This window comes from Balaenoptera musculus, chromosome 8, assembly GCF_009873245.2.
Source record: "Balaenoptera musculus isolate JJ_BM4_2016_0621 chromosome 8, mBalMus1.pri.v3, whole genome shotgun sequence".
Taxonomy (NCBI): domain Eukaryota; kingdom Metazoa; phylum Chordata; class Mammalia; order Artiodactyla; family Balaenopteridae; genus Balaenoptera; species Balaenoptera musculus.
Window position 1 is genome coordinate 58,032,530 of NC_045792.1, and position 27,339 is coordinate 58,059,868.

The 27,339-nt window shown below is 36.5% G+C and overlaps 1 protein-coding gene across 1 annotated transcript in view; it reads left to right on the plus strand.

Moving 5' to 3' along the window:
• The window catches only part of FCHSD2 (FCH and double SH3 domains 2), a 317,324-nt gene that overhangs the window by 124,491 nt on the left and 165,494 nt on the right, over window positions 1-27,339 (plus strand). The window contains exon 4 of the mRNA XM_036860366.1: window positions 15,147-15,223. Coding sequence (XP_036716261.1) covers window positions 15,147-15,223 — 77 coding nt within the window. The remainder of the gene's footprint in view (window positions 1-15,146; window positions 15,224-27,339) is intronic.

Consider the following 27,339-nt stretch of genomic DNA (forward strand, 5'->3'; position numbering starts at 1 on the left):
TATCAAATTGGGAAGTTAATTATTGAATATTTATCTCATCCCTTTAAAGCTGTGTTTTTGTTATGTTTTATAATCGATATAATACATAAATACAAAGCATTGGGGTATTATTTAAAACTAAATATACATATACTTTTTTTTTTTTTACTGATAGATTGGTGCAGTCAAATAAGTTTTGGGATCCCTACTCTAAACTGTACTAGTTCATTTTCAAAGGTCTCATGCTAATTAAAAAAGTAAATTATCTTAATTTTGTTACCTTCCTCTCCTTTTAAGTTTATCTGGATACTTGTTATCCTCCCTTCCTTGTTTGAAAGAGTGTTCATCTTTCTAATCAGCCTTTCATCTTGACCCTAACCCTTTCCAGCTATGTTAACCTTATTTTTATAACTGTTAGCCGTTTTCTCCTGGTTTTCAATCCCTCTTTTTAACACTGGCTCCTTCTCTCAGCCTATGTTTTTCTTACATTTTTAAATTAACAAACAGAACTTCCCTTTAACATACCTCTTATCAAACTTCTGCCTTCCCTTTATATATTTGTGTGTGTGTGTGTGTGTGTGTGTGTGAGAGAGAGAGAGAGAGATGTGTTGCTATCCTTGATTGGAGGAGGCAACTATGTTGGAAGAGACTTTAGTACCTGCCATACATGAAATTGTATGAAAGACTGAACTCATGCTTTATGGAAAGAAAAGCTCAGACTCTCTCCTTAATTTGTGTGTGACGTTTTTCTATTAAAAAAATTTTTTTAGTTATTTTTCTCTGTGTTAAAATACACATAAAACTTGTCATCTTAACCATTTTTAAATATACAGTTCAGTAGTGTTAAGTGTACATTGTTGTACAGTCTCCAGAATATTTTCATCTTGTAAAAACTAAAGCTCTATATCCATTAAACAACAAGTGTCCATTTCCTCCTCCCTCCAGCTCCTGAAAGCCACCATTTTATTTTCTGTCTTTGTGAATCTACCTCATTTAAGTGCAATCATACAGTATTTGTATCATACCTAATGGGTAGAGTAGCTTTTAGATTTTTAAATTTATGATCAGTATTAAGAAATTCTTAATGATAATCAATCTTGATTTCAATTTCTTCCCCCTTCAACATGTGGTTAGTTCCCAGGCCGTAGTTTTGCTTTGGAGCATCTCTTGTTCTTTTCTCTTTCCACTGCTTAGAGCATACAATAACTTCCTAATTGGATCACCCTGCTTTCTCTTTCTCTTTATAATGAATCTTCCACATCAGCACCATGATCATCATTCTAAAATAAAGATCTGATTATTGCTCTCTCCTTTAAATTTCAATGGGTAATTTAACACTTATTGAATGCTTATTAAAATAGCTTTACTTAAACTTTACATGCCCTGTAAGTCATGAATTTACCTCCATTTTACAAATAAGGAAATTAACTGTTAGAGAGGAGATGTGACTTGTTTAGCATTGTACTACTAGAGAGTAATGAAACCAGGATTTAAACTCAGTATTATCTGACTCCCCAGTTCCTTCCGATTTTTATACTTGACACATTTTTTTTATGCGTATCTTTTCCCCTCTCCTTGGTCACTGGGAAGTCCTTTATACTTCCTCCTTCAAGGCCCAGCTCAAACATGACTGTTTCTGTGAAACTTTTCCCTGGCTCTGCTTGTCTCCTCTCTCAAATCTGTCCAGTGGTTTTTGCTCTCTGTTACTTAATAGCACTTTGTACATAACTGTAATAAACCCTTCGCTTGATAAAGGATCATTTAAAAAACAGAAGATAATGTTACTTTGTAACAAAGATTTATTAATTGAATTTGTGAAAATTATTCTTTACTGGTATTGTTAGAAGCATTAGGGATGAAAAATTATTTTTGTAGAAATGAGATACCATTATAGATTATCCATATTTTAAGAGAGCATGATGGTGACTGAAACTTTCAAAACAGCTAAATTATGAAACAATGATTTGCCTAAAACTTTCTCATTTTATGAAGAGTTCAATTCAGAGTTCTATGTTCATTATTCAAAGTTAGATTATGTATAATTCTTCACAGTCAGTTACACTGCTTTAGAGTGAAATACCACCTGTGCGTATTTTCATACTTAATCCATTGTCAGAACTAACATTGGAGCCTTAGTTTTTTCCTTTTGCACTAATCTGATTCCTAAAGACTAAAGATTCCTTAACCTTAGTTAATGAAAACTCAGTGTTAAAGATATAGATGTTAAATTAAAAACATCTTCTCTGAGAAAGACGCTGTTAAGAGAATGAAAAGACAGACTGAAAGAAAGTATCTGCAAAACATGTATCTGATAAAGGACTTGAATCCAAATACATCTTAAAACTCAACAATAAATAAATAAATGACCCAATTAAAAAGGTCAGGGACTTCCCTGGTGGCACAGTGGTTAAGAATCCGCCTGCCAATGCACGGGACACGGGTTCGAGCCCTGGTCCGGGAAGATCCCACATGCTGTGGAGCAGCTAAGCCCGTGAGCCACAACTACTGAGCTTGTGCTCTAGAGCCTGCGAGCCACAACTATTGAGCCCACGTGCCACAACTACTGAAGTCTGCATGCCTAAAGCCTGTGCTCCGCATCAAGAGAAGCCACTGCAATGAGAAGCCTGTGCACCGCAACGAAGAGTAGCGCCTGCTCGCCACAATTAGAGAAAACCCTCACGCAGCAACGAAGACTCAACACAGCCGAAAGTAAATTAAAAAAAAAAAAAAAGTAGGTCAAAGACCTGAACAGACACTTCAACAGAAAAGATACACAGATGGCAAATAAGCATATGAAAGATGTTCAACATCATATGTCATTAGGGAATTGTCAGTGAGATACCACTACGTACCTGTTTGACTAAAATCCAAAATAATGACAACACCAAATGCTGTCTAGGATGTGGAGCAATGGATTCCCATTGCTAGTGGGAATGGAAAATGGTATAGCCACTTTTGGAAGCTAAGCACAGTCTTATCACATAATCAAGTAGTTGCACATCTTGATATTTGCCCAAATGTGTTCATAACTTAAGTTCCGACAAAAACCTGTACATCAATGTCTGTAGCAGCTTTGTTCATAATTGCCAAAACTTGGTAGCAAATAAGATGTCCTTTAATAGGTGAATGTATAAACAACTTGTGGTATATCTAGACAATGGAATAGAAGTCAGTGATAAAAGGAACTGAGCTATCAAGCCACCAAAAGACATAGCAGACACTTAAATGCATCTTGTAAACTGGAAGAAGCTGATCTGAAAAGGCTACAATGCTATACGATTCCAAATATATGACATTCTGGAAAAGGCAAAACTATAGAGATGGTAAGAAGATTGGTGTTTGCCAGAGGTTGGGAGGGAGGAGGATGAAGGGAAGATGAATAAATAGGTGGCGCACAGGGTAGTTTTAAAGCAGTGAAATTATTATTATGATAATGCAATGGTGGATACATAACATTGTGCATCTGTCAAAACTCATAGAACTGTACAAGACAAACGGTGAATCCTAATGTAAACGGTGGCCTTCAGTTAATAATGTGTCAATATATTGTTTCATCAGTTGTAACGCATGTATTACACTAATGCAAGATGTTAATATTAGGACAGTCTTATGGAGCAGGGGAGTATATGGGAACTCTACTTTTTGCTCAGTTTTTCTGTAAAGCTAAAAATTGCTCTTAAAAAAAAACTCTATTAATTTTAAAATGTATGTGTTTATTTGTTCACCAAAATGGTTAATGATTTGGTTCAGCATTTATTTACTGAGCAAAGATTGAACTGTGCTAGATTTTTATAGCCCTGTCCTTTAAAGAACTTACAGACATCCCTTAGCCAAAATATATAGTGGTTTGAGATAGTCTGTGGTTATATCAGAGTGAGTTGAGTGCTCAGAAAGAGTTTTAAACTTTGAAAGAAGACCTGGTTTTGAACCCAGGCTTAACTAGCTACGTGATCTTATATAAATTACTTAGCCTTTTAAAACTTCCGTTGCATCTACTGCATAAGGTGGTGGCTTTAAATGTTAGTTGAGTGCAAATAGTAAGTACTCAAATATTAACTCTAATGACTAGTTATGTTTTCCATTCAACAAGAGAAATGAGGAAGAATGGCTCTCATTTGCCTTGAATGTTCAGTCACATTTTGTCTGTTTCTTCTGGAATGCCCCCCTCTATTTTAAGATAACTAAGGGTCCAGCTCATGAAATGATTTGCTTGCTGATTTGCTACATTCCAGTTTCTGCTTGAAAAAGGAACTGCTTTTACAGCTGTCTTTGAGATCAAGTGGACAGTTCAATCATGCTGACGAATATAACACTTCTCTTATTGTTTAAAACAACAGCAACTAGGTTGGTTTTCCTCTCAATAAAACCCTTCAGTCAGAAGCTTACAAATAGATATCAGCTAATCCAAGCCTTGATATCTAACTTTAATTTTAAAAATGGAATAAGAACACAATTTTAATGATGTCTAGTGACTCTTTAATATTCGAAATAAGCCAAAATTAGTATATTTTGCTCTAAAAATCTGTGTCATCATTTGTTTTCCAGTTAATGTTTTAAATATTATAAAATAAATCCCCCAAATTTGTTTTTTGACAACAGATAATATTCATCTTTATTGGAAGATGACTGTAACACACAGTAAAAACTATTGTTTTTCTTACTGAAAGCTTCCAGCAATGTGAAAAGAAAAATTCTCAAAATGTGGGGGAAAGAACATTCATAAAAGTATAACCATCATTTCGTGGTTAAACAATCTACTGAAAAATGGAAAATGAAGTAAAAACTATTGAAATAGGGGAGAGGTAAGCCTTTTAGTCAGTAGGGTTTTCTCTTGATTAAAGCTTGCATATAAATTGCTTTGGGAATAAATGGAAGAACTCTATAGGCATAAATAAGACTATCTGGAGCAGGGGGAAATGGTTGAAGTGAACTTGAAAATTATTAAATAACTGGCATTTAACATCAGGTAGATTTGGCCTTTTGCCTCCTAAAAGGAAGATACCTTTTACTAAACAAACTTCCAAGTTATACACTCCTATTGGCAACAGCATTATATAAACTGGACATTTAACATGTTCTCTCTGTTTAAGTCCAACAGGATTTTTGCACATACTTTCTCTTATTAAACTGTCATAATAGCAACATTCAGTGGAGAACTAAGAATATTTCAGTCAGATAACTTTTATACCTCTTTTGTATATTAAGGGAAACACTGTGAGTTTTGTGTAAGCACAGTAAATTAACTTATTCCAATTATTATTAGGACATAACTCTCCAAGGAAACATCTTTTTAAATGTGTTTTTATGATTCTATTTTAAGCTCAGTGGTAGTAACGGTGCTTTTACTCTGAATTGAGTAAAAGAAAGACATTGGAGGGTCTTTCTTAAAGAACGAGAATAACTTCATAGAAAACTTCTTTGAGAGTAGTTAATTCCTGAGCGCTAAAGAAGAATTCACTATATAAGTGTAAGTGTAAGCTTCAAAGAACAAGTTGGATGCTTAGAAGTGAAAAATTTACCCCACCAACCCTTCTCCCACATTTTCCCTACTATTTTTTCATCACAAATTTTTTTCACCTAAGTTATGCCAAACCCTGGAACGCCCTCTTCCTTTCTCAGTTGCTCAAATTCCTATTTGCTCTTTCAGATCCAGTTCCAGTGTACTTAAGTTTACACAGGTTTTCCTGACATCTCTCACTTTAGGAGAGATAGTGCCTTCTCCTCTTATACTTCTGCTAAACCTAGCATCATTTGTATTATAATCCAACAACCCTTTCTGCAATTAAATAGCCTACCAGTGTATTCATCCCTGGGGGACATACCATCATCTGTCCATTTGTATAAAGCCAAAATCCAAAGGGTCATCTTTGTTGTCTCCTCCCTTCTTATCTCTTCCATAGCTAGACCATTACCAATCATGTCAGTTTTTCCCTGCCAGATACCTTTATAAATCAGTCTGGTTCTCTCTATCTCCAGTGTCTCCACCACAGTTCAAACCCTCATCATCTCTGCCAGAATACTGCTGCAATAGTCTTCTTTGGATCTAAAGAGTCTCTTGTAGACAGCATATAGTTGGATTATGATTTTTCATCTATTCTGCCAATCTCTCTGTCTTTCGATTGGAGACTTTAATCTATTTACATTTAAAGTAAGGCTGTACTGACTTCTTTGTCATTTTGCATTATTGTCTCTTTTGTGTTTAGTTGAGTTTTCATAGTGGAACTTTTTAATTTTCTTCTTCCTTTTGCGTATATTCTTTGTGGTTATATTTAACATTCTAAAGTTGTAAAACTCTAATTTGAATTTACACCAGCTTAACTTCAGAAGCATCACAAAAACTCTGCTCCTTTACAGCTTCATCCGTAACCTTTTCATTTATTGATAGGACAGAATTATGTTTTTTTATATTATGTATCCAAAAACATAAACTAAAATTTTTTTGATACATTAGTTTCATATTGTATATAAAACAATATGTGGAGTTACAAAACAAAGTTACAATAACGCTAGCTTTTAGACTAACAATTTTTTAAAGAAATGTATAGTCTCTTAAACCAAGTAGAAAACAGAAAGTGGAGTTACAAACCACTGTTACAATAATACTAGCTTTTATAGTTGCCCATATATTTACCATTAGTGAGATCTTTATTTCTTCATACTGCTTCAAGTTACTGTCTAGTGTCCTTTCATTCCACCTTTGGGATTCCCTTGAGCATTTCTTACAGGGCAGGTCTAGTAGTCAGGAACTCCCTCAGCTTTTGTTTATCTGAGAATATTTTAATATCTCCCTCACTTTTGAAGGACAGTTTTGCTGCATATAGTATTTTCAATTGACAGTTTTTTTTCTTTTAGCACTTTGAATATATGGACCCAGTGTTTTCTGCCCTCCTACATTTCTGTTGAAAACTCTGCTGATAATCTTATTGAAGATACCTTGTATGTGGCTATTTGCTTTTCTCTTGCTGCTTTCAGGATTCTCTTTTTGTCTTTAGCTTTTGACAGATTGATTATAATGTGTCTCAGTGTGGGTCTCTGAGTTCATCCTACTTAGAATTTGTTGTGCTTCTTGGCTGTTTATATTCTTGTCTTTTGTCAAATTGGGGAAGTTTTTGACCATTATTTGTATAATCTGACTGTCCCTTTCTCAGTTCTCCTTCTAGGACTCCCACAGTGCATATGTTGGTCCACTTGTTGGTGGCCCAAAGGTTCCTTAGCCTTTGTTCACTTTTCTTCATTGGGGAATAGGGGTTCAACAATGGCCATCTACCTCTGTGTCTGCACCTTTGTGTCTCCACATCCTTGATCAGAAGCAGCAATCAGTGATCAGAGCACAGATCCCTGATATTTGGAGGGCGGGCCCCTATTGCCCACAGTGTCTCCTGCAGGCTGCATGCAGGCTGCTACAGGAACAAGTTCTTGGCTGCCTGCCACTGGGCTGGGAGGTGGGGGGTAACTGCTGCTGAGCTAAGTGCAGAAATTGGTTGAAATTAACTTTGTTTAACAGCCAAGCCTTTCTCTGGAAGTTACAACCTTGAAAAAGACTTCAGAGTTCCAAAATAGTTATGTGAGACAGATTCCGTCATTGGATCTGTTGTCTGTGTTGGGAAACAGAATCCTGGTGCTTTCTACTTTGCCATCTTCCCAGAATCCTCTCCTGCAATAGTCTTCTAAGTGGGGATATAACTCAGAAACAGCCAGATGGAAGAGATGCATAGGACAAGTATGTAGGAAGGGGTGTAGGGCTTCCATGCCTTCTCTGGGTGTGCCACTCTCCCACCACCTCTACATGTTCACCAACCTGGAAGCTCTCTGTACCCCATACTACTGGGGTTTTTATGCAGGCTTCATCATGTGGGTGTGATCAATTATTAACTCCATGTCTAGCCCCTTTCTCCTCTCTGGAGATTAAGAAACAGGGCTAGAAATTCCAAGAATATGGCTTGGTCTTTCTGGTGACCAGCCCTCATCCAGGAGCCCACCAAAAGAGTCACCTCATTAGAACAAAAGACACTGCTATCACCCAGGAAAATAATTGGGACTTAGGAACTCTGTGTCATGAACTGGGGTCAAAGACTAAATGCTAGAACAAAATTCTCCTAGCACCTCTATTTACTGAAGTTTTATGAGCTCTGTGCCAGGAACAGAAACCAACACATAAATATTTTCTTTTATTTCACAAGGTACATAACTCTTTGATTTGGCTCTTTTCCACTTGGCAAAATGAATTTAAGATTTATCCAGGACTTCCCTGGCGGTTCAGTGGTTAAGACTCTGCACTTCCACTGCAGGGGGTGTGGGTTCAATCCCTGGTTGGGGAACTAAGATCCTGCCTGCCGTGTGGCATGGGCAAAAAAAAAAAAAAAAAAAAAAAAAACTTGTGTAAATTAATAGCTTTTATTACTGAATAGTACTCTGTTCTAATGATGTACCATATTTTATTTAACTGTTCACCTATTGAGGGACATCTTGGCTGCTTCCACTTTCATGAATAAAGCTGCTAGAAACATTTGTGTGCAGGATTTTGTGTGGACATAAGTTTTTACATCAGTTGGCTAAATACTTAGGAGTGCTATTGCTGAGTCATATGGGAAGTCTATGTTTAATTTTGTAAGAAATTTCCAAATTGTTTTCCAGAGTGGTTGTACCATTTTACATTTCCACCAGCACAGGCGTGTCCTGTGGCTCTGCATTCTCACTAACATTTGATAGTGTAGTATTTTTTTGGAATAGCTCAAAGAGCTATTCTAATAGGTATGTAGTGGTATCTCATTGTTGTTTTAATCTGCATTTCCATAATGACAAGTGATGTTCAGCATTTTTCATATGCTTATTTGCCATCCTTACATCTTCTTGATGAAGTGTGTGTTCAGATCTTTTGCTCATTTTAAAATTTGGGTTGGTTTTCTCTTTACTGTTGAGTTTTAAGAGCTCTGTATATATTCTGGATACAAGTCCTTTATCAGATATGTGATATGTGTGTGTTTTTCCTAGTCTGCAGCTTGTTTTTTTTTTTTTCTTCATTCTCTTAACAGTGTCCTTCCTAAAGGAAAGAATTTAATTCTAATAAAGTTCAGCTTATCATTTTTTCCTTCATGTATCTTGCTTTTGGTGTTGTATGCAGAAACTCTTTGTCAGAGGTCAAAGAGATTTTCTTTTGTGTTCTCCTGCATGTTTTGTACTTATGTACTTTACATTTAAGTCTGTGAACTGTTTTGAATTAATTTTTGTGTAAGTTATAAGTGTTAATGTTCATTTTTTGGCATATGGTTATCCAATTGTTCCTGCACCATTTATTGATATAGACTATCCTTTCTCCATCTAACTGCCTTTGTGCTTTGTGAAAAATCAATTTACTATATTTGTATGGATCTATTTTGGGGCTCTCTTCTGTTCCATTGAGCTATGTGTCCATTCTTTTGCTAGTACTACACTGTAACATTATAGTATAGTAATTAGCCTTGAACTCATAATGTGAGTTCTCTGAGTTTGTTCTTGTTTTTCAGAATTATTTTGGTTATTTTAGTACGTTTACCGTCCATATACATTTTAAAATCAGTTTTTTGATATCTACAAAAAAGCTTTCTGGAATTTTGATTTGAATTGCAATGAATGTATAGATGAAATTCAGAATAATTGACATCTTAACAATGTGAACTCTTCTAATCCATTAACATGAGGATTTCTTGGATTTTTTTCATCAGTGTTTTGGAGTTTTCCACGTACAGTTCTGACACATATTAATATTTTGTTAGATTTATACCTGAGTATTTCATTTTCCCCCCAATGCTATCCTAATTTTTTTTTAAAGTTTCAAATTCCAGTTGTTCATTACAGGTGCATAGGAGAACAATTGAGTTTTATATGTTGACCTTGTATCTTGCAACCTTGCTAAACTTAATTATTAGTTCCAGGAGGGTTTTTTGGTTTTGTTTTTGTTTTGTTTTTTTTTTTGTAGATTCTTTGGGGTTTTTTACATAGACAATCATGTCATCTGTGAATGGAAGTAGTTTTATTTCTTCCTCTCCAATTTGTATGCCTTTTACTTCTTTTTCTTGCCTTTTTGTACTAAGTGGGACTATAAATACAATGTTGTAAAGGACTGGTGAGAGAGGACATCCTTGCCTTATTCCCAGTCTTAGGGGGAAAGCATTCACTTTCCATTAGAAGTATGTTAACTCTAGGCTTTTTTTTTTAATGTAATCATTTATTATTTTTTTAATTAATTAATTTATTTATTTGGCTGCATCGGGTCTTATTTGCAGCACGTGAGATCTTTTGTTGTGGCGTGCGGGCTCTTTGTTGCGGCTTACGGACTTCTCCTTAGTGGCAGGCAGGCTCCAGAGCACACGGGCTCAGTAGTTGCGGCACACGGGGTCGCTAGTGGTGGCACATCAGCTCCAGAGCATGCGGGCTCAGTTGCCCCGCAGCGTGTGGGATCTTAGTTCCCCCTCCAGGGATTGAACCTGCATCCCCTGCACTGGAAGGCAGATACTTAACCACTGGACCACCAGGGAACTACCATTAACTGTAGGCTTTTTGTATATACCCTTTATTAGGTTAAGGAAGTTTCCTTCTGCTACGAGTTTCTTGAGAGTTTTTATCATGAATGAGTGTTAAATTTCATCTCTTTTTTATTCTGTTTCGTCCTCAAATCAAATAGGTCATTTAGTATGTCATTAGAACTTGTTTTTTTCTTACATAATTAAATTTAAACAAAATTAATCTTTATTTCTGATAAAAGGAAAAGTCTAAAAATATCTAAATACATGTTTAATATGTAACATGAGATTAATACCTCATTTTATCATGAAATGAATAGAAAAGTAAGTAAAGACAGTTTATTATGTAATTTAAAGTAATATATTGATTTTTTTTACCTAACTTCAATTATATGCTGTACAAGACAATGAAAAATATTTCAAAACTTTGCTTAAGGGGGGGATGTGAAGTTCTCTATTACTATTAAAGCAATTTTAGAATAGTTAAGACATTGTATAATTTATAATCATTGTATAATTTACATCAGTTTGAGAAGTATCCAACTTATGCAGTGGACTTTAATTTTTAAAAGTCATTTACATAATGTTGGGAATTTCATGACAAAAAGGTATAGTATATTATGTAACATGGCTTCCTATAATTTTGAAGTGCCATCTGATGTCATATCCTTATAAAATTTAAATATTAGTTTCTCTGTATGTTAGCAGGGAAAAATGGATACAGAATAACCTGTGTGAGATCCATGGGGCACACTTCTGCTCAGCTTTCTGAGGTAAATGGGCAAAAGGTTAAGCCATCAGTCCATTTCCCAGTGTCTATTGAACAGTGTCTTTCTTTGTGTTGCTTCACTTGTTAGAGCAATATAGCAAGTGTTATTGAGAGGTGAAACAAAGCAAGTCTTACATCAAACACTGATGGCTTTTTTAAAAGTTGGAATGGGATATTATTGGATGTTGCAAAGAGTATATTGACAGTATATTTTTATGGAAACCACTGCTCCAGAGTAAACTGTATTAGAAATCAAATCAACATTATATATTAGTGATACTTATGTAAATATAAATATTATATCTAATGCATCAGTTTTAAAGAGTAATGTAATGTAAAGTAATGTTGTGGGCCGGGGAAGTGATTTAAAAAAAAAAAAAAAAAAACCATTTAAAAAAAAATTACCTCCGGTAATTTTTACCGGGTTTATCTTCCTTAGCCAATTACTTGTGGTAGATTTTATTTTCTATACAAGTAAACCTTTTATTCATAAGATGTAGCTTTAAGCATAATGTAAAAGGTAAACCAATTAAGTATAGAATGCTTTCAGAAGCATGAAATGTTATTTAGGACCTTTCTTATAAGGGCCATGGAGTATTTCTTGAGCATCCATGCAGACTAGATCTTGAACAGCTGCATGGAGCACACAGAAGCCATGATTCCTGTCTCTCTGAACTAACTTGAATAAAGTCTTTCATCTAAAGATCTCACTGTTTGTCTATTTCATGAATCCCTCATCTCATCTCTGAAGCACTCCATTCAGTTTAGTACAGTTCAACATTGTGGTTTAGAGCTCTAGAAATTGCTGTTGTAACTTATAATGCACAAAAATAACAAGCTGAAGTAATTTCAAAAAAATTTTAAAGAATTATACAAAATCTACGGTGATTTTGTGGGCAAAGATTTAGAATGATAACTAGGGATTCTAATTCAAACTTAACTAGATTCTAATTCAAACTTAACTGTGACTTTAAGTAAATTTTGTATGTTCTAAGCATCCAATTTCTCTGTAGTTATAACAGGGACCAACAGAATTAAGAGAAATAAGTGTGTTGAGATGCTTGTTAGTACGTTCATTTGTTTTATATAAATTTACAGTGCTGTCATTCTGCCCTCTTAGTCCTTCTCATAATCTGAGGCTCCTATCATATCCCATGTTCTGTAAAAATTGTTCTGCAACCACTTTAGCAGTTATTAAACTGAAAAAGTCACTATCATATTATTGAGATGTAAATTTGTTAAGAAAATATCAGATGATCTTTTCCTCCTCTGGGTACTTGTATCACATATTGCCACTTATTTGGCAGCAACCCATCCGTTGCCTCCCATTTTATGCTGTATGCTTCTTATTCCTGTCTACATATTATGAGTTCTTTGAATTCAGGGATCTTAACTTACTTGAATCTTCATAAAAATTAATATGTACTGCCTTCTAAATATGGAATAAACTTTTTTCATTGCTTCAGATTATCTACACATATGTTCCCTTTCAGTAATGGAGATGGTCAAATTTGACTATAATTTTACTAAGGAACTTATTTATTTATTGTATAAAAACCATCTGGTCATAATCTTAGAAATCTGATATATGTTTTTTTATTTGAGTATATGAAAATTAGGGAACCAGAGAAATTTTGATCTAAACATTTCTAACTCAGAATGGCAAAAACACAAAAGGAGTTTGAGCATTATACATTAGAAATGGAGTAACGTAGGTGGCATTTATTCGTGCAATCAGGGAACATTATTGGTAGCAACTATATACTAGGCTCTTTGCTATAGCCTGGAGACATAGTGATTAAAAAAAAAGAAAGAAAGAAAAAAGACAAGATCGGTACCTGATGGAGCTTATAGTCAGCAAATAGGCAAAGCATATTTGAACCAGACGGTAACAATGTATAAGGATTATGAATACAGTAGGCTGATGTGAGAGAGAGCAACTGAGTGAAGGGTGAGCTACTTTGTATACAGTGATTAGGAAAGCCCTCTTAGAGAAAGATACAAAGTAAGACCAAAAGGATAAGGAAGTACCTAGATTGTGGTCTCTAAATATGGTTTCTCTCTGAAAGTAATCAGAATTCCTTGGAAAACTAGCTTACTGCAGATCTGGAATAGGAACTGTAAAAGAAAACAAAGAAATTATTAAAGTCTATTGGGGTCATGATATGGGAGCCAACTTGGAGCAACTCCCACTGACCACAGATGTAGCATTTGGAGCATCAAGAGAATTGTGACTGCAATAGATTGAAACACATCCATTATTCAAAATATGTGAGTTCATAATGTTACTTTAAAAATTCATTGTTCACTTTTGGACCAAAACTGGACAGTCAAGTATTTATCTTGCCTTTCCTCTAAGAACTGTACCTCAGCATACCCGAACAGTCCAGGAGGGATAGTTCTTTAAAAAAGAATTCAAGCTAATAAATGCAGAAAGAATGATAAACTATTCTCTTTTAATGAAATGAAACCAAACACTTAGGCATTTAAACTTTCCACATTTTTCTTTATATACTTTTGAATATTTTGTGTTCGGAAATTTAAAAATCAGTTTAAAGGAGGGGCAGCAAGAACTCAGCTGGTAGGAATGGGAGTAGTAGGAAGAGATTTCATACAAATAAAGAACGGTGTGAACAAGGTACAGAAGTGAAAAAAAATTCTGTACGTATTCAGGGAAGACTTAGTAATTGTATTCCCCAAAGTGCAAGGTATGTAAGTGGAAGTATTGTGGATATGGAGTTATTTATGAGTTTTCAGAATACATAGGACCTGAAAATAGTGAAACCAAACTATTGCCAAATTCAAAAGGAACTCGAGATTCAAAGGAGCTTCTCTGTAGTTCCTGCTACCCTTTGGGCTCATTGAAATAATGGTAAACAGAAACATTCAACGATGGATTTAATTAAGCCAAATTGATTTGGCAGCAGACCTTAGTAGAAAGGTACCATGTATAGAATGCACCACTGATTTTACTTGGGCAGCTTCTGCTTAGAGTAGGCAGTCAATTAATGTGATTGTTCTTCATCTCAGCGTTTTATTTGTTCTTTTTAAAGTTGCATGTATAGAGATGAATATCCCAAAGTTAATGATTTCTGATCCATTACATTGGACCCTGTTACAGTGTTAGGGAACCACATATGTTTCCTTCTAAAAGTAGTATGCTCTATATTCAGAGTGAGTAGTTTAACCTTTCTTGCCAATAAAATCCTGTACCTATTATGGATACTCTGTTTTGTCCAGGTACATGTTTGTATGGATAACAATAAGTGAGTATTTCTTTGTGAAACTAATTTTTTCATTTTAAGTGATTTGTGCCATGGTATCATTTAAAAAGAAAACAACTCTTAAAGTCTGTCTTGAAAATTACTAGTATGGAATAGCACCAAGGTTTGTCCATTAATTTTACAAGCCAGTGTTTATCTGTCTGCTCCAAATTGAATGTGTTGTAGTCTTTCCTGGTATATGAGTTTGACTGCTGGGATTCAGAAATGCAGTATATGCCGCAGCAGAGGAATGATGGAAAATTGAGATGTCAAGCTGAGTAATCAGAGCTCTGTGGAGGTGGACAGCTGTGTTCCTTGTGATATACCGGGGTAGTTTGTTTTTATGGCTGGTCACATAGTTTGGTGAAGTGGGAAGCATTTCAATTAAGTTTCAATTTTCTCATCTTTATACTCACCTTCTTCCTAAAAATGAGGACAAGAGAAGACTTTGAAAATAATGAAACAAGTTATGGTGTTCTACCATTTATCATTGGTTCTTTACTTCTGAATTAAATTTATATATGGAAAGATGGGATTTGCTAAGTAATGTATTTTAAGGAAAAGAGCTTCCTTTATAGCACAATACTTATTTTATAATTTATATTTTATTATATTGTATATGTATTTTTTTAACAGGGTATCCAGAAGTTGGCTAGTCAATATCTGAAGAGAGATTGGCCTGGAATAAAAGCTGATGATCGGAATGATTACAGGTAACTTAATAAGTAGCTCTTGCCCATTTTCTTTAAAACTGGTTTCACACAGAGCCATGTCACATATATACAACATAGACTCCAGTTTTTTAAAAAATTGCTTCTTTCCTCTGCTGTGTTTTTAGATATAATGTCAAAATTATCAAGCAATGTTAATGTTCTACAACATATATAATGTATATGAAATAGATCATTTTCATATGTCTTAAGCCAAGATTACATTTTGTTTAATTGATACCCACATAGGGAATTTAAAGCAGACAGATGACAATGGAACACAAATTGTTTTCTCAGTGACCTATAGATGAAACACATTATCACAACAATAATGAAACAAGATTGTAATTTCTATCATGATCATTGATTCTTTACTTCTGAAACAAATCCTACATTTGGAAAGATAGGATTCTGTGAGCCTAGGGGAAAAGAGTTTCTAAGTTACATATATTTTATATATATATATGTATATATATATGGTATACAGACACACCCACAAGGTATCTAGAAATTGATATCTAGTCAATATCCCACATACGAATTTTAAAGAAGGTAGACAACAATGGAATATAAATTGTGTCTTCATACAGACGTCTTTAAAGTATTTATAATTTTGTTTAGAATTTGGTGTCTTTTTTGCAGTTAATTTGGAAGTATTTATTAGCTTTTGTGCTCAAGACTGTCCTTAGTGTTGAGGGAACCAGAGGTCAAAGACAGGATTTCAGAGCTTGCAGTCTGGTTGAAGTTAAGACTAATTATTACTCATGAAACAATAGTAGAGAATCCAGGGTAATTAAGAACTCAGTATTGAAGTGTGTGGTTTGGAATCTGAATATGAAATCAAGTTGCTGGATCATCAGGTAATTTCTTAATGGAGATGGAAAACTGCAGGATACACAAGAAACCTTAATAGTTCTTCACAGTTGCAAGACTGATAACTTGGAAGGTGGCATGATAGCTATAAATAATACATCTGTAGTTGCAATATGGAATAATAAAGCAAAACAGGAAATAAATATAGGAATTTTCTTGTGGACTTTTCAGTATCTACAAAGTTCAGCTAAGGGGGGAAAAGAGAGGAGATGAAACCCTAGGTGAAAGAGACAGGCAGAGCAAAGCCTTGAGGTGAAAGTGAGAATGATATGTTCAGTATTGCTGGCATGAGGAAAGCCTGACCAAGGAAGAGATTGGTTGCTAGAGAGTAAAGAAGGACTCCAACTTACAGATAGGTTCTATTCCAAGTTTGTTTGAAATTCAGGATGCAGGTTACCAAAGAAATAAGGATAAGGTTCTGCTCCCAGGCTAGCTTATGCAACCTAATTTTTAAAAGTATGTTAAGCCAACTGTTACTAAATATTTACTGTATACCAGATACTATGCTAGGAACTTTATCTCCCATGATTATCAAAACGTGATAATCAAACCTGTGAGGTACATATGATTATCCCCTTTTTATATACGAGGAAACTAAGTCTCGGGTTGTATGCTTTACTCAAGGTCACACAGCTGTTTAAACCCTCAGTCAGGGCTTCCCTGGTGGCGCAGTGGTTGAGAATCTGCCTGTCAATGCAGGGGACACGGGTTCGAGCCCTGGTCTGGGAAGATTCCACATGCTGCAGAGCAACTAGGCCCGTGAGCCACAACTACTGAGCCTGCGCGTCTGGAACCTGTGCTCCGCAACAAGAGAGGCCGTGATAGTGAGAGGCCCGCGCACCGCGATGAAGAGTGGCCCCCGCTTGCCACAACTAGAGAAAGCCCTCGCACAGAAACAAAGACCTAACACAGCCAAAAATAAAAAAAATAAAAAAACACTCAGTCATTTATTCATTCATTCTTTCTTTTTTAATTAATTTATTTATTTAATTTTGGCTGCATTGGGTCTTTGTTGCTGCGCACAGGCTTTCTCTAGCTGCGGTGAGTGGGGGCTACTCTTCGTTGTGGTGTGTGGTCTTCTCACTGCGGTGGCTTCTCTTGTTGTGGAGCACGGGCTCTAGGCACATGGGCTTCAGTAGTTGTGGCATGCGGGCTCAGTAGTTGTGGCTCATGGGCTCTAGAGCGCAGGCTCAGTAGTTGTGGTACACGGGCTTAGTTGCTCCGCGGCGTGTGGGATCTTCCCAGGGTCGAACCCCTGTCCCCTGCATTGGCAGGCGGATTCTTAACTACTGCGCCATTAGGGAAGTCCCTCATTCATTCTTTATTTATGAGATAGATGTGAAATATCTACTTACATGCTAGTTGTTAAAGTAGACTTCAGGATTAAAGAGAGTAGAAGGTATGGTTCCTGTTGTTAAGGAGCTTAAAGGAGATAGCCACTATAAACAGTTGCGATATTGGGTAGTAGTAGAGGTGCATTGGGACTGTAGAGGAAAACCTAGGCTTCTAGAGCTGAGTCTTAAAGGATGTGCAGGAGTTCATCAGTGTTGGGCAGAAGGAATTCTAAGCAGAAGTAACACCTTAAATGCAGGGAGGCATGAGAAAATATGAATGTTAGGTAGCAATGAAGTGTGTATGGGTTGGAGGGTAAGAGGAGTGGTGGACCTGGAGGATACCTAGATAGGCATCATGAAGGACTTTGCATATCACAGAGTTTCTTTTTTATTCAGAAGATAACAGAAGCATCAAAGAATTTCCATAAGAGGAATGACAAGTTCAACATACTTCAGTAACTGTATGAAGGTGGACTAAAGGGATATGAGGAAGAATTCAGAAAGAATAGAATTGCAGGAATTTAATCCCTCATCGTTTCTTATTTGAACCATGAAAATTATAGTAGAAATTAGGTTGTGGGGCAGATTTCAGAGATATTTAGAAAACTGAAGCTAGAGGACTTGCTATTGATTTGGCAGTTTTGTTTTTTGTGTTTGTCAAATTTGTTCTGAGGCAGACTACAAACAGTTTTCTGTAACTGTCAAACTATGAAGTAGTTTTCTCAGTATCTAAAATAGCTCTTGGAACATAGAAGGCATTTGATAAATATTTACTGACTGAAGGACGAAGTAGAGGGAGGGAGAGGAAGGATTGTAGAATGACTCCCAGGTTTTTTAACTTAGGCAACTGAGAGGATGGTGGTGCCATAGTGAAAAAAGACAATAGATCAGGATTGAGGGTGAGAATGGCAGTTGCCATTTTTTGTTTGTTTGTTTATTAGGAGTTTATTTCAGCTCTAGTCAATTAAAATTTCCCTTTAACTTTTTTTGTTTATGTTTGTATTGTTAATTTAAAAATGCTTACCCAAATAATGCATTCTTGTTGCATGTGTAACAGAGTATAAAGTGTACCTCATCCTCTTTGCCAAGCATCTTCCATTCACATTTCTACTAGAGTAATTGCTGTTAGAAGTATGTGGTCTTTTCTTCCATATTTTTCCTGTGCAGTGCATACATGAACATAAACAGTTGTGCTGTTTTTAACAGAACTAGAATTATTATATACATATGCTTTTGTAATTCCCTCCACACATACACCTTCCATACACATACCTAAGGAGTCTATTTTACTTTAGTTTTTATTTTTTTATTTTATTTATTTATTTATTTATTTATTTTTAATTTATGGCTGTGTTGGGTCTTCGTTTCTGTGTGAGGGCTTTCTCTAGTTGTGGCAAGCGGGGGCCACTCTTCATCGCGGTGCGTGGGCCTCTCACCATCGCGGCCTCTCTTGTTGCGGAGCACAGGCTCCAGACACGCAGGCTCAGCAATTGTGGCTCACGGGCCCAGTTGCTCCGCGGCATGTGGGATCTTCCCAGACCAGGGCTCGAACCCATGTCCCCTGCACTGGCAGGCAGATTCTCAACCACTGCGCCACCAGGGAAGCCCTATTTTACTTTATTTTTTATTTATTTATTTTTATTTAAATATGGTTGATTTACAATGTTATGTTAGTTTCAGGTGTACAGCAAAGTGATTCTTCAGTTACACATACATATATTTTTTTCTGATTCTTTTCCATTATAGGTTATTACTAGATATTGAATGTAGTTCCCTGTGCTATACAGTAAATCCTTATTGTTTATCTATTTTATATATAGTGGTATGTATCTGTTAATCCCATACTCTTAATTTATCCCTCCCCCTCCTCTTTCCCCTTCGGTAACCAGAAGTCTGTTTCCTCTGTCTGTGAGTCTGTTTCTGTTTTGTAAATAAGTTCATTTGTATTATTTTTTAGATTCCACATATAAGTGATATCATATAGTATTTGTCTTTCTCTGTCTGGCTTACTTCACGCTGTATGATAATCTCTAGGTCCATCCATGTTGCTGCAAATGGCAATATTTCATTCTTTTTAACGGCTGAGTAACATTCCATTGTGTGTGTGTGTGTGTGTGTGTGTGTGTGTGTGTGTGTGTGTATGTGTGTGTATCAATCACATCTTCCTTTATCCACTTATCTGTTGATAGACACTTAGGTTGCTTCCATGTCTTGGCTATTATAAATAGTACCACTGCAAATATTGGAGTGCATGTATCTTTTTGAATTAGAGTTTTCATCTTTTCCGGATATATGCCCAGGAGTGGGATTGCTGGATCATATAGTAACTCTATTTTTAGTTTTTCAAGGAACCTCCATACTGTTTTCCATAGTAACTGCCCAGTTTACATTCCCACCAACAGTGTATGAGGGTTCCCTTTTCTAAGGAGTCTATTTTAGATGTCCCTTCAAGTCGGTTTGTTCAGGTCCCCTCTTCTTTTTAATGGCTATGTTAGTGCCATAGTGTGGGTAAATCATAGTTTTGTTATCCATTTCTCTGTTGGTAGTTAGTTTATTACTATTGCAAATAGTGCTGCAGTGGATAACTCATGTATGCACATAGTTATATCTTTGTGCATTGTGAAAGTATATCTATAGGGTTAATTCTTAGAGGGGAACATGCTGGGTCAAAGGGTTTATACATTTAAAATGTGAAACTATAAATTAACGTTCATAAACTCTGTCTTAGTATATTTTACATGTCTTCAAATTTGATTTGAAATTACCCATTTCTTTTTATTTTTTACCAACAGGGCACATGGTCAATCTTTGAAAATTTTTGCCAGTCTGATGATACATGCACCATTTAATGCCATTAAACCCACCCCCATTTGCCTGGAAACTAGACTTCTGTAATACTACTTTCTCTTAGACCTTTTTTGTTTGTTTGTTTAAATCTTTGAGGACAGGTTTTTCAGTCCTGTCTTAGTTTGTTCAGGCTGCTATAACAAAATACCACAGACTGGGTGGCTTATAAGTAAGAGAAATTTATTTCTCACAGTTCTTGAGACTGAAGTCCAAGACAAAGATGCCGACATGGTCAGGTTCTGGTGAAGTCCCTCTTCTGAGTTGCAGACTTTTCAACTTTTAGCTGTGCCCTTACTTGGTAGAAGGGGTTTGGGAGCTCTGTGGGGTCTCTTTTATAAGGGCACTATTCTGCCTTCACCTCTGCAAAGCCTCACCTCCTAATACCATCATCACCTTTGGGGATTAGGATTTCCACATATGAATTTCAGGGGACCACAAACATTCAGACCATAGCAAGTCCTTTCTATGTAAATATTTCTTGGAGTTCCCTCAGCTCTCTTGTGACTGTTTTGAGTAATCTTATCTATATTTCTATCTTTAAGTATTGCCTATAAACTAGTAATGATCTGTGTTTTCATTAACTCTTCAGCTTGGGAACCAACAAGTCAGCTGCCTCCAACTGTGACTTCTTTTCAGACCTCATCTTCTCTTAGGAATGTTAAGTAGCTGCTTCTCTGTCTGTGATCTCTCCCCTTCACGATTTCATTGCCACAGTACCACCAACCTGTACGTCTGTATGTCTTTGTAAAATAGGCCTACTCTCACCACCTACTTGAAAATCTTCTATTGTTTCTCCTTGCTAATAGTATGAAATTAAAAAAAAAATTTTTTTATGATATCAAAAGCCAGGAAGAATCCTGACCCCAAATTACCTTTCTTTCCTCCTTTCTGGCCATTTCTCCTTCTTTCATGCTTGGTTCCCCAACCCTTGGGCACCTTAAGCTGCAGTTGTACTGCAGTTCTTATCAAACCTCAGCTGGACTGAGTATCAGTCATTCTCCCTGCCTTTACTTCTGTTACCTAGGCTGAGGATAGTCTCCCTTCCTACTACCAAAAACAGCAATACATGAACACTTATTTATTAAACACCATACTTTCTCCTGTTATCAGTCACTATGTAAGTTAATCTTAGATTATGAATTCAACTTGTCACATTTTCTAGAGTCTTCTTGATGTGTGGTGCTGTATTCCAGGCCAAGGGTAGATCTGTGATTTTTGTTTGTTAAACTTTTGTTTTCACTTAAAAAAAAAATTATAGATTCATGTGCAGTTTTAAGAAATAATACAAAGAGTGTTCTTGTACTCTTCACGCAGTTCCCCCAGTAGTAATATCTTGCGTAACTATAATACAACATCACAACCAGGAAATTGATATTGATACAATCCACCAATCTAATTTAGAATTCACCAGTTTTACATGTACTTATTTGTGTGTATGTAGGTGTATGCATATTAAGTTCTGTGGTGTTTTATCACATATGTAGATTCGTGTGACCACCACTACAGTCAAAATAAATTTGTTGGTTTATTTCTTAATAAAAATTTTCCCTGATAAGGTTTTCTCTGTTTTCCAGTGTAATAGTCATATGAGAAATAGTTCACAGCGTGATTTTAGGTGGTATATGGATCAATATTTTTGAATTTTACTAATTAAAACTTAATTATTATGGCAAGTTTTATTTTTCAATTAGAGTGGAATATGAAGTAGTAAGATACATATATTTTAGTTTAAAAGATGAGTCATTTTAACAAAAAATAATAATGGTACAGGAAATATGAGGCACAAATTGTGTAAGACATACACAAAGAACTTAGTATACACCTTTATTAGAGTGAAGAGACTCTTTTTAAAAATTCTTTAATAGTAATGCTGGACCAAGAACAATCTTATGTCAGTGAAAAGCAGAGGTTTGGGAGCCAGACAGATCTGGGTTTGAATCTAGTCTCCATCATTCCCTCCTCTCCTTCCTCCTGTAAGTATATATTGAATGAGTGCCTGCTGTGCCAGACCCTGTTCTAGGTGCTGAGGATATAAGAGTGAATAAAACAAAGCTTCTGCTGCATGGAGTCTTCATTCTAGTGAAAGAAGACAAGACAATAAGCATATGAGTAATTAAACATTGTCACTTGGTGACAAGGACAGTAAGCACAGTAAAAAGAAAACAGAGTACCTAGAAGTGGTTGGCACTGCAGTGGATATACTGTGTAGAGCCTAGACTTTAGGGAGACAAGAGCAAAATCAGAGAGAGGTCATTTAGGCTATTATAGTAATCCAGGCATGAGATAATGGTGGCTGAAACCAGGGTAGTAGCAGTGGAAGAGATAGACAGTAATCAGATTCCATTATATTTTTAAAGTCTAGTGAACAGTATTTCTTGGTGAATCAGATGTGGAATATGAGAAAAAAAGGAGGAATCAGTGATGATTCTAGGGGTTTTGGCTTGAACAACTAGAGGTTTGAGTAGCTGTCAATGAGATGGAATAGATTAACAGAACAGATTTTAACGAAATCAAGAATTTGCTTTTGAACATGTTAGTTTTAAGATTCCTACTAAATATCCAAGTTGGATATGTTAAATAGGCAACTGAGGGGTTAGGGAAGATGTCTGAATTAAAAATTCAGGAATAGTCAGCATAGTGACAGTATTTAAAGCCATGAGACTGCATGAGCTTATTTAAAGAGTGAGTGTGAAGAGAAGAAGCTGACTGTGGGGACACTCTAGCATTTACGGGGCAATGAGATGAAGAGGAACTAGCAAAGGAGCCTAAATTGTGGCTAGTGAGATAAGGCTAGACCAAGAGAGAGAGCTATCCTAGAAGCCAAGTGAAGATAGCATTTCAAGAAGGATAAACTAGGTCAGTACTGCTGATAGACTGAATAATAGACCCAAAGCTTGAATTGACTATTGGTATTAGCCACAGGGAGATCTTTGATGACCTTGACAAGTAATTTTAGAATGGTGGATGTTAAAACCTTATTTGAATTGAATCAAGAGTGACCAGGAGGAGAAGTGGAAACAGTAATTTCAGACATTTCTTTTGAGGAGTTTTGCTGTTAAAGGGAGCAGACATTGGGGTGGTAGCTGGAGAGAAATGGAGGGTTGATGGAGGGATTTTTTTTTTTTTTTTTAAGATGCGAGACATTATATGAGTATGATCCAGTAGAGAGGGAAAAGTTGATATTGTAGGAGAAAGCACAATTACTGGATTGCTGTTGAGTTAGAGGTTATATAGTGTAGTACAGATGTGAAGGCTTGGCCTTCGGAGCACAGGTAATTCATTGGAGTAAAAAGAGGGATGACACAGTGTATGGGTGCAAAAGCAGGGAGATAGGTAGATGTGGAAGGGAGCATGTGGACATTGTCTTCATACTTCATTATCAGCTGAAAGTGTGGTCATATTAGAGGTTTGAGATGAGAGGAAAAGGTGGGAAATAATTATCTAGAAGAGTGAGCAAATAAGTGGATTAGGGGAATATAGTAGGATTGCTGGGGGGCACTAAGGGATTATTTGACATCAGTTGAAAGTGAGACTAGGCAGCATGATTATTGTTTACTCCAGCAACGTTCTGTTGAACAGGCATTGGTATGGTGTAAACAGAATTTTGGATTTAACCAAGTTTGGAATTTGTAGATTATAATGACCGAAAGAGGACTTCCCTGGTGGCGCAGTGGATGGGAATCCACCTGCGAAGGCAGGGAACACAGGTTTGATCCCTGGTCCGGGAAGATTCCACATGCCATGGAACAGCTAAGCCTGTGTGCCACAACTACTGAGCCTGCGCTCTAGAGCCCATGTGCCACAACTACTGAGCCCATATGCCACAATTACTGAAGCCCGCGTGCCACAACTACTGAAGCCCGCGTGCCTAGAGTCTGAGCTCCGCAACAAGAGAAGCCACCGCAAGGAGAAGCCTGTGCACCGCAACAAAGAGTAGCCCCTGCTCGCCACAACTAGAGAAAGCCCGTGCGCAGCTAGGGTGTACGTTAGAGGGTGATCATAATGGTGGACCATGAAATCTAGGCTGGGTAAGGAGCTGTAAAGGGAGATTATGAGAGGGAGTGAAAGACAGTGGAAAGGAGGTAGGATGAAATGGATTGTGGGCTCTGATAGGGTTGAGTAATTGTTGAAGTGAGAATCCTAAAGGGAGTGAGTGGAAACAAGAGGTGTTGGTCAGAGATTAGATGATTAAATTGGTGTTAGAGCAGAGGGGTAGTTATTGATAATGGCAAAGTTTAGGTTATGACCATGAGAGTACTATTTCCTGGTGAATAGCTGTAGAAAAATTTCACAACCTCTCCAAGCCTTACTTTTTCTCCTCTGCAAAATGGGGATAATGCCTACTTTACAAAGTTGTCATGAAGATTAAATGATATGACAGATGTAAAATACATGACATAGTGCCTAGAATGAGATAGGTTCTTAAAAGAATTTTCTTCCTTTCTTATATAATTTTGAGCCTCATTTCCTGAACTGAGCAGAATAACAAAATACCATAAATGCTTGATACATTTCCTTATGTTTCAAAATTATATATATGAAGCCTAGTGTAATAAAATTTTTAGAAAATCACTCTATAACCCATTATTATTTTTTCCCAATTGGAATGAAAAACACCACTGCCATTGGAACTACCACTACTGTGTTAACAAGAAGTACTTCTATTTCTTCTACAATTCTGTGACTATTACTATTTATTCGTTTAAAAGAATCTGTGTGGCAAGAATTTTCACATCATTTTCGTTTAATTGTTAAAATAGCCCTGTGAGGTGCATGGTGCTGGTATTTTTGTTATTTTTCCATTTGCCAGTTGAGGAACTGAAAGTATAGTGAGATGTGCTACATACGATTATATTGGTTAAACTAGAACTTGAACCCAGGTTTTCTGACTGACTGGTACCCGAATTTCGTGAGTCATGGTGTGTCATTGTTGTGAATATGTTTGCCTGCTATTTATTTGTCTGCTAGTCTCTAAAGATCTCTTTTTAAACTCTGTAATGAAAGGACTTTTCTTTTTATTGTACAGTCCTCATAATTTATACATTCATCCATTCATTCAACACATACTGATTATAACCTTTCTAATGGTTAGGCCATGTGCTAGGCCCTAGAAATAACAATACAATTGTGAGAAAGACATATACCCTTCATGAAATTTTTACTATAGTGAGAGGGACAAACATTAACAATTAACATAAAAATATTTGTAATTGGGCTTCCCTGGTGGCGCAGTGGTTGAGAGTCTGCCTGCCAATGCAGGGGACATGGGTTCGAGCCCTGGCCTGGGAAGATCCCACATGCCGCAGAGCAACTGGGCCCGTGGGGCACAACTACTGAGCCTGCGCGTCTGGAGCCTGTGCTCCGCAACAAGAGAGGCCGCGACAGTGAGAGGCCTGCGCACCGCGATGAAGAGTGGCCCCCGCTTGCCGCAACTAGAGAAAGCCCTCGCACAGCAACGAAGACCCAACACAGCCAAAAATAAATAAATAAATAAATAATTTAAAAAAAAAAAAATTTGTAATTGAAGGAATAGTGCTAGAACCATGTGAACAAATAACAGGGAGGGACTTGATTGAGTCTGTGCATTGGCTTGGTGGTGATCCCAAGACTTCCCTGAGGAAGTTACATTTAAGTTGAGATTTCAAGGATGAGCAGCAGTCAACTAGATGAAGAGGTAAAAGGAAGAGGGTGCTACCTAAGGGGCGATCATAGTTTCCTCCTTATTCCCCTCCTCTGTCCTTCCTTCTTTCCTTTATTCCTTCCTTCCTTCGGATTACAGTTCATAATTGTCCTTGCTCATTTTCATTATGATTTAAAAATGTATTTTAAGTATAAATTAATAATTGCAAAACATAGTACTGAATTTTTCTCTTGGTTCATTCTCTGAGAAAATCAATTATCTGGACTGCTTAGGAGGTTCTGTGGTGAGTTTACATTCTAGATTCCATTGGTAGTCATGCAGTAAGGCCATGGAGGACATTAATTTTGCTGGGTTTTTTTTCCAGTTTTATTGAAAAATAATTGACATACATCACTGTATAAGTTTGAGGTGTACAACTATATGGTTTGATTTACATATATTGATGAAATGATTACCACAATAGGTTTAGTTAACATTTATTATCTCGTATTCATTTTGCTCTTCTTAAGCCCATCGTTGCTTTTATGCTGACAGTTTTTGCTGGCACAACACACTGACTCTTTTTTCCAAAGGGAAAGTAACATACCTCTGCTTAAATAAGTGAATATTTCCATCGAAACTGATGTATTTGGTGTATTTCAAACTACTAATCCATTACACAAACTGTTTATTCCCTTGGTTGAGAAGTACAGCTTCAAGTTTTTTTTAGTTCCAAGTAGGATGGAGACCCAGGCAAATTTTCTTTTTCTTGTTTTCACACTGTCATCCATTGACCCACAGCTAGCATTTTATGTAGCACATGGTCCCATACATTGCTATAGTAGGAAATCCACGTGACACAAGAAGGGAAATCTTAGGAGATGGATATTATAATCTATCAGTGCAAGTATCTCTTTTTAACAAGGTACCATTCATTGTTATGGTAAGTTATAAAATATGTTTGTAACTAGTTTAGGAGCATATTGGGACTGACTAAGGCATTTAGCAAAGCAGAAGAGAAGGTTTGAAAAGGAAGTTGGCCACAGAAAGCAAAGGATGAATAATTCTTTGACTTTACCAAAAGATTTCTGAGAGCACATTTATCAAGCAAAGGTGATGGGACTTGCTTGGAATGACTCCAGGCCGCAACGTGATGCTGGCTAAGCATTATTACAACAGAGAAACAGATGTAGAGCAATGATACCATAGACTTCTTTTCTCTAACAAATAGACTTCTCAAGAACATAAACAGTTGTTCATGATTTTTTTTCCAGCCACGTCAGTTTATGTAAGTTGAAAGAAAATGTACTTTAGAGGTATTCGTCTATATCTCAGTACTGCCACACTCTATTGTGATCTAGAGTGATCCTCTAAATCAGCGGTCCCCCCAACCCATCACCGGGCCGCACAGCAGGAGGTGAGCGGCGGGCAGGCGAGCTAGCAGA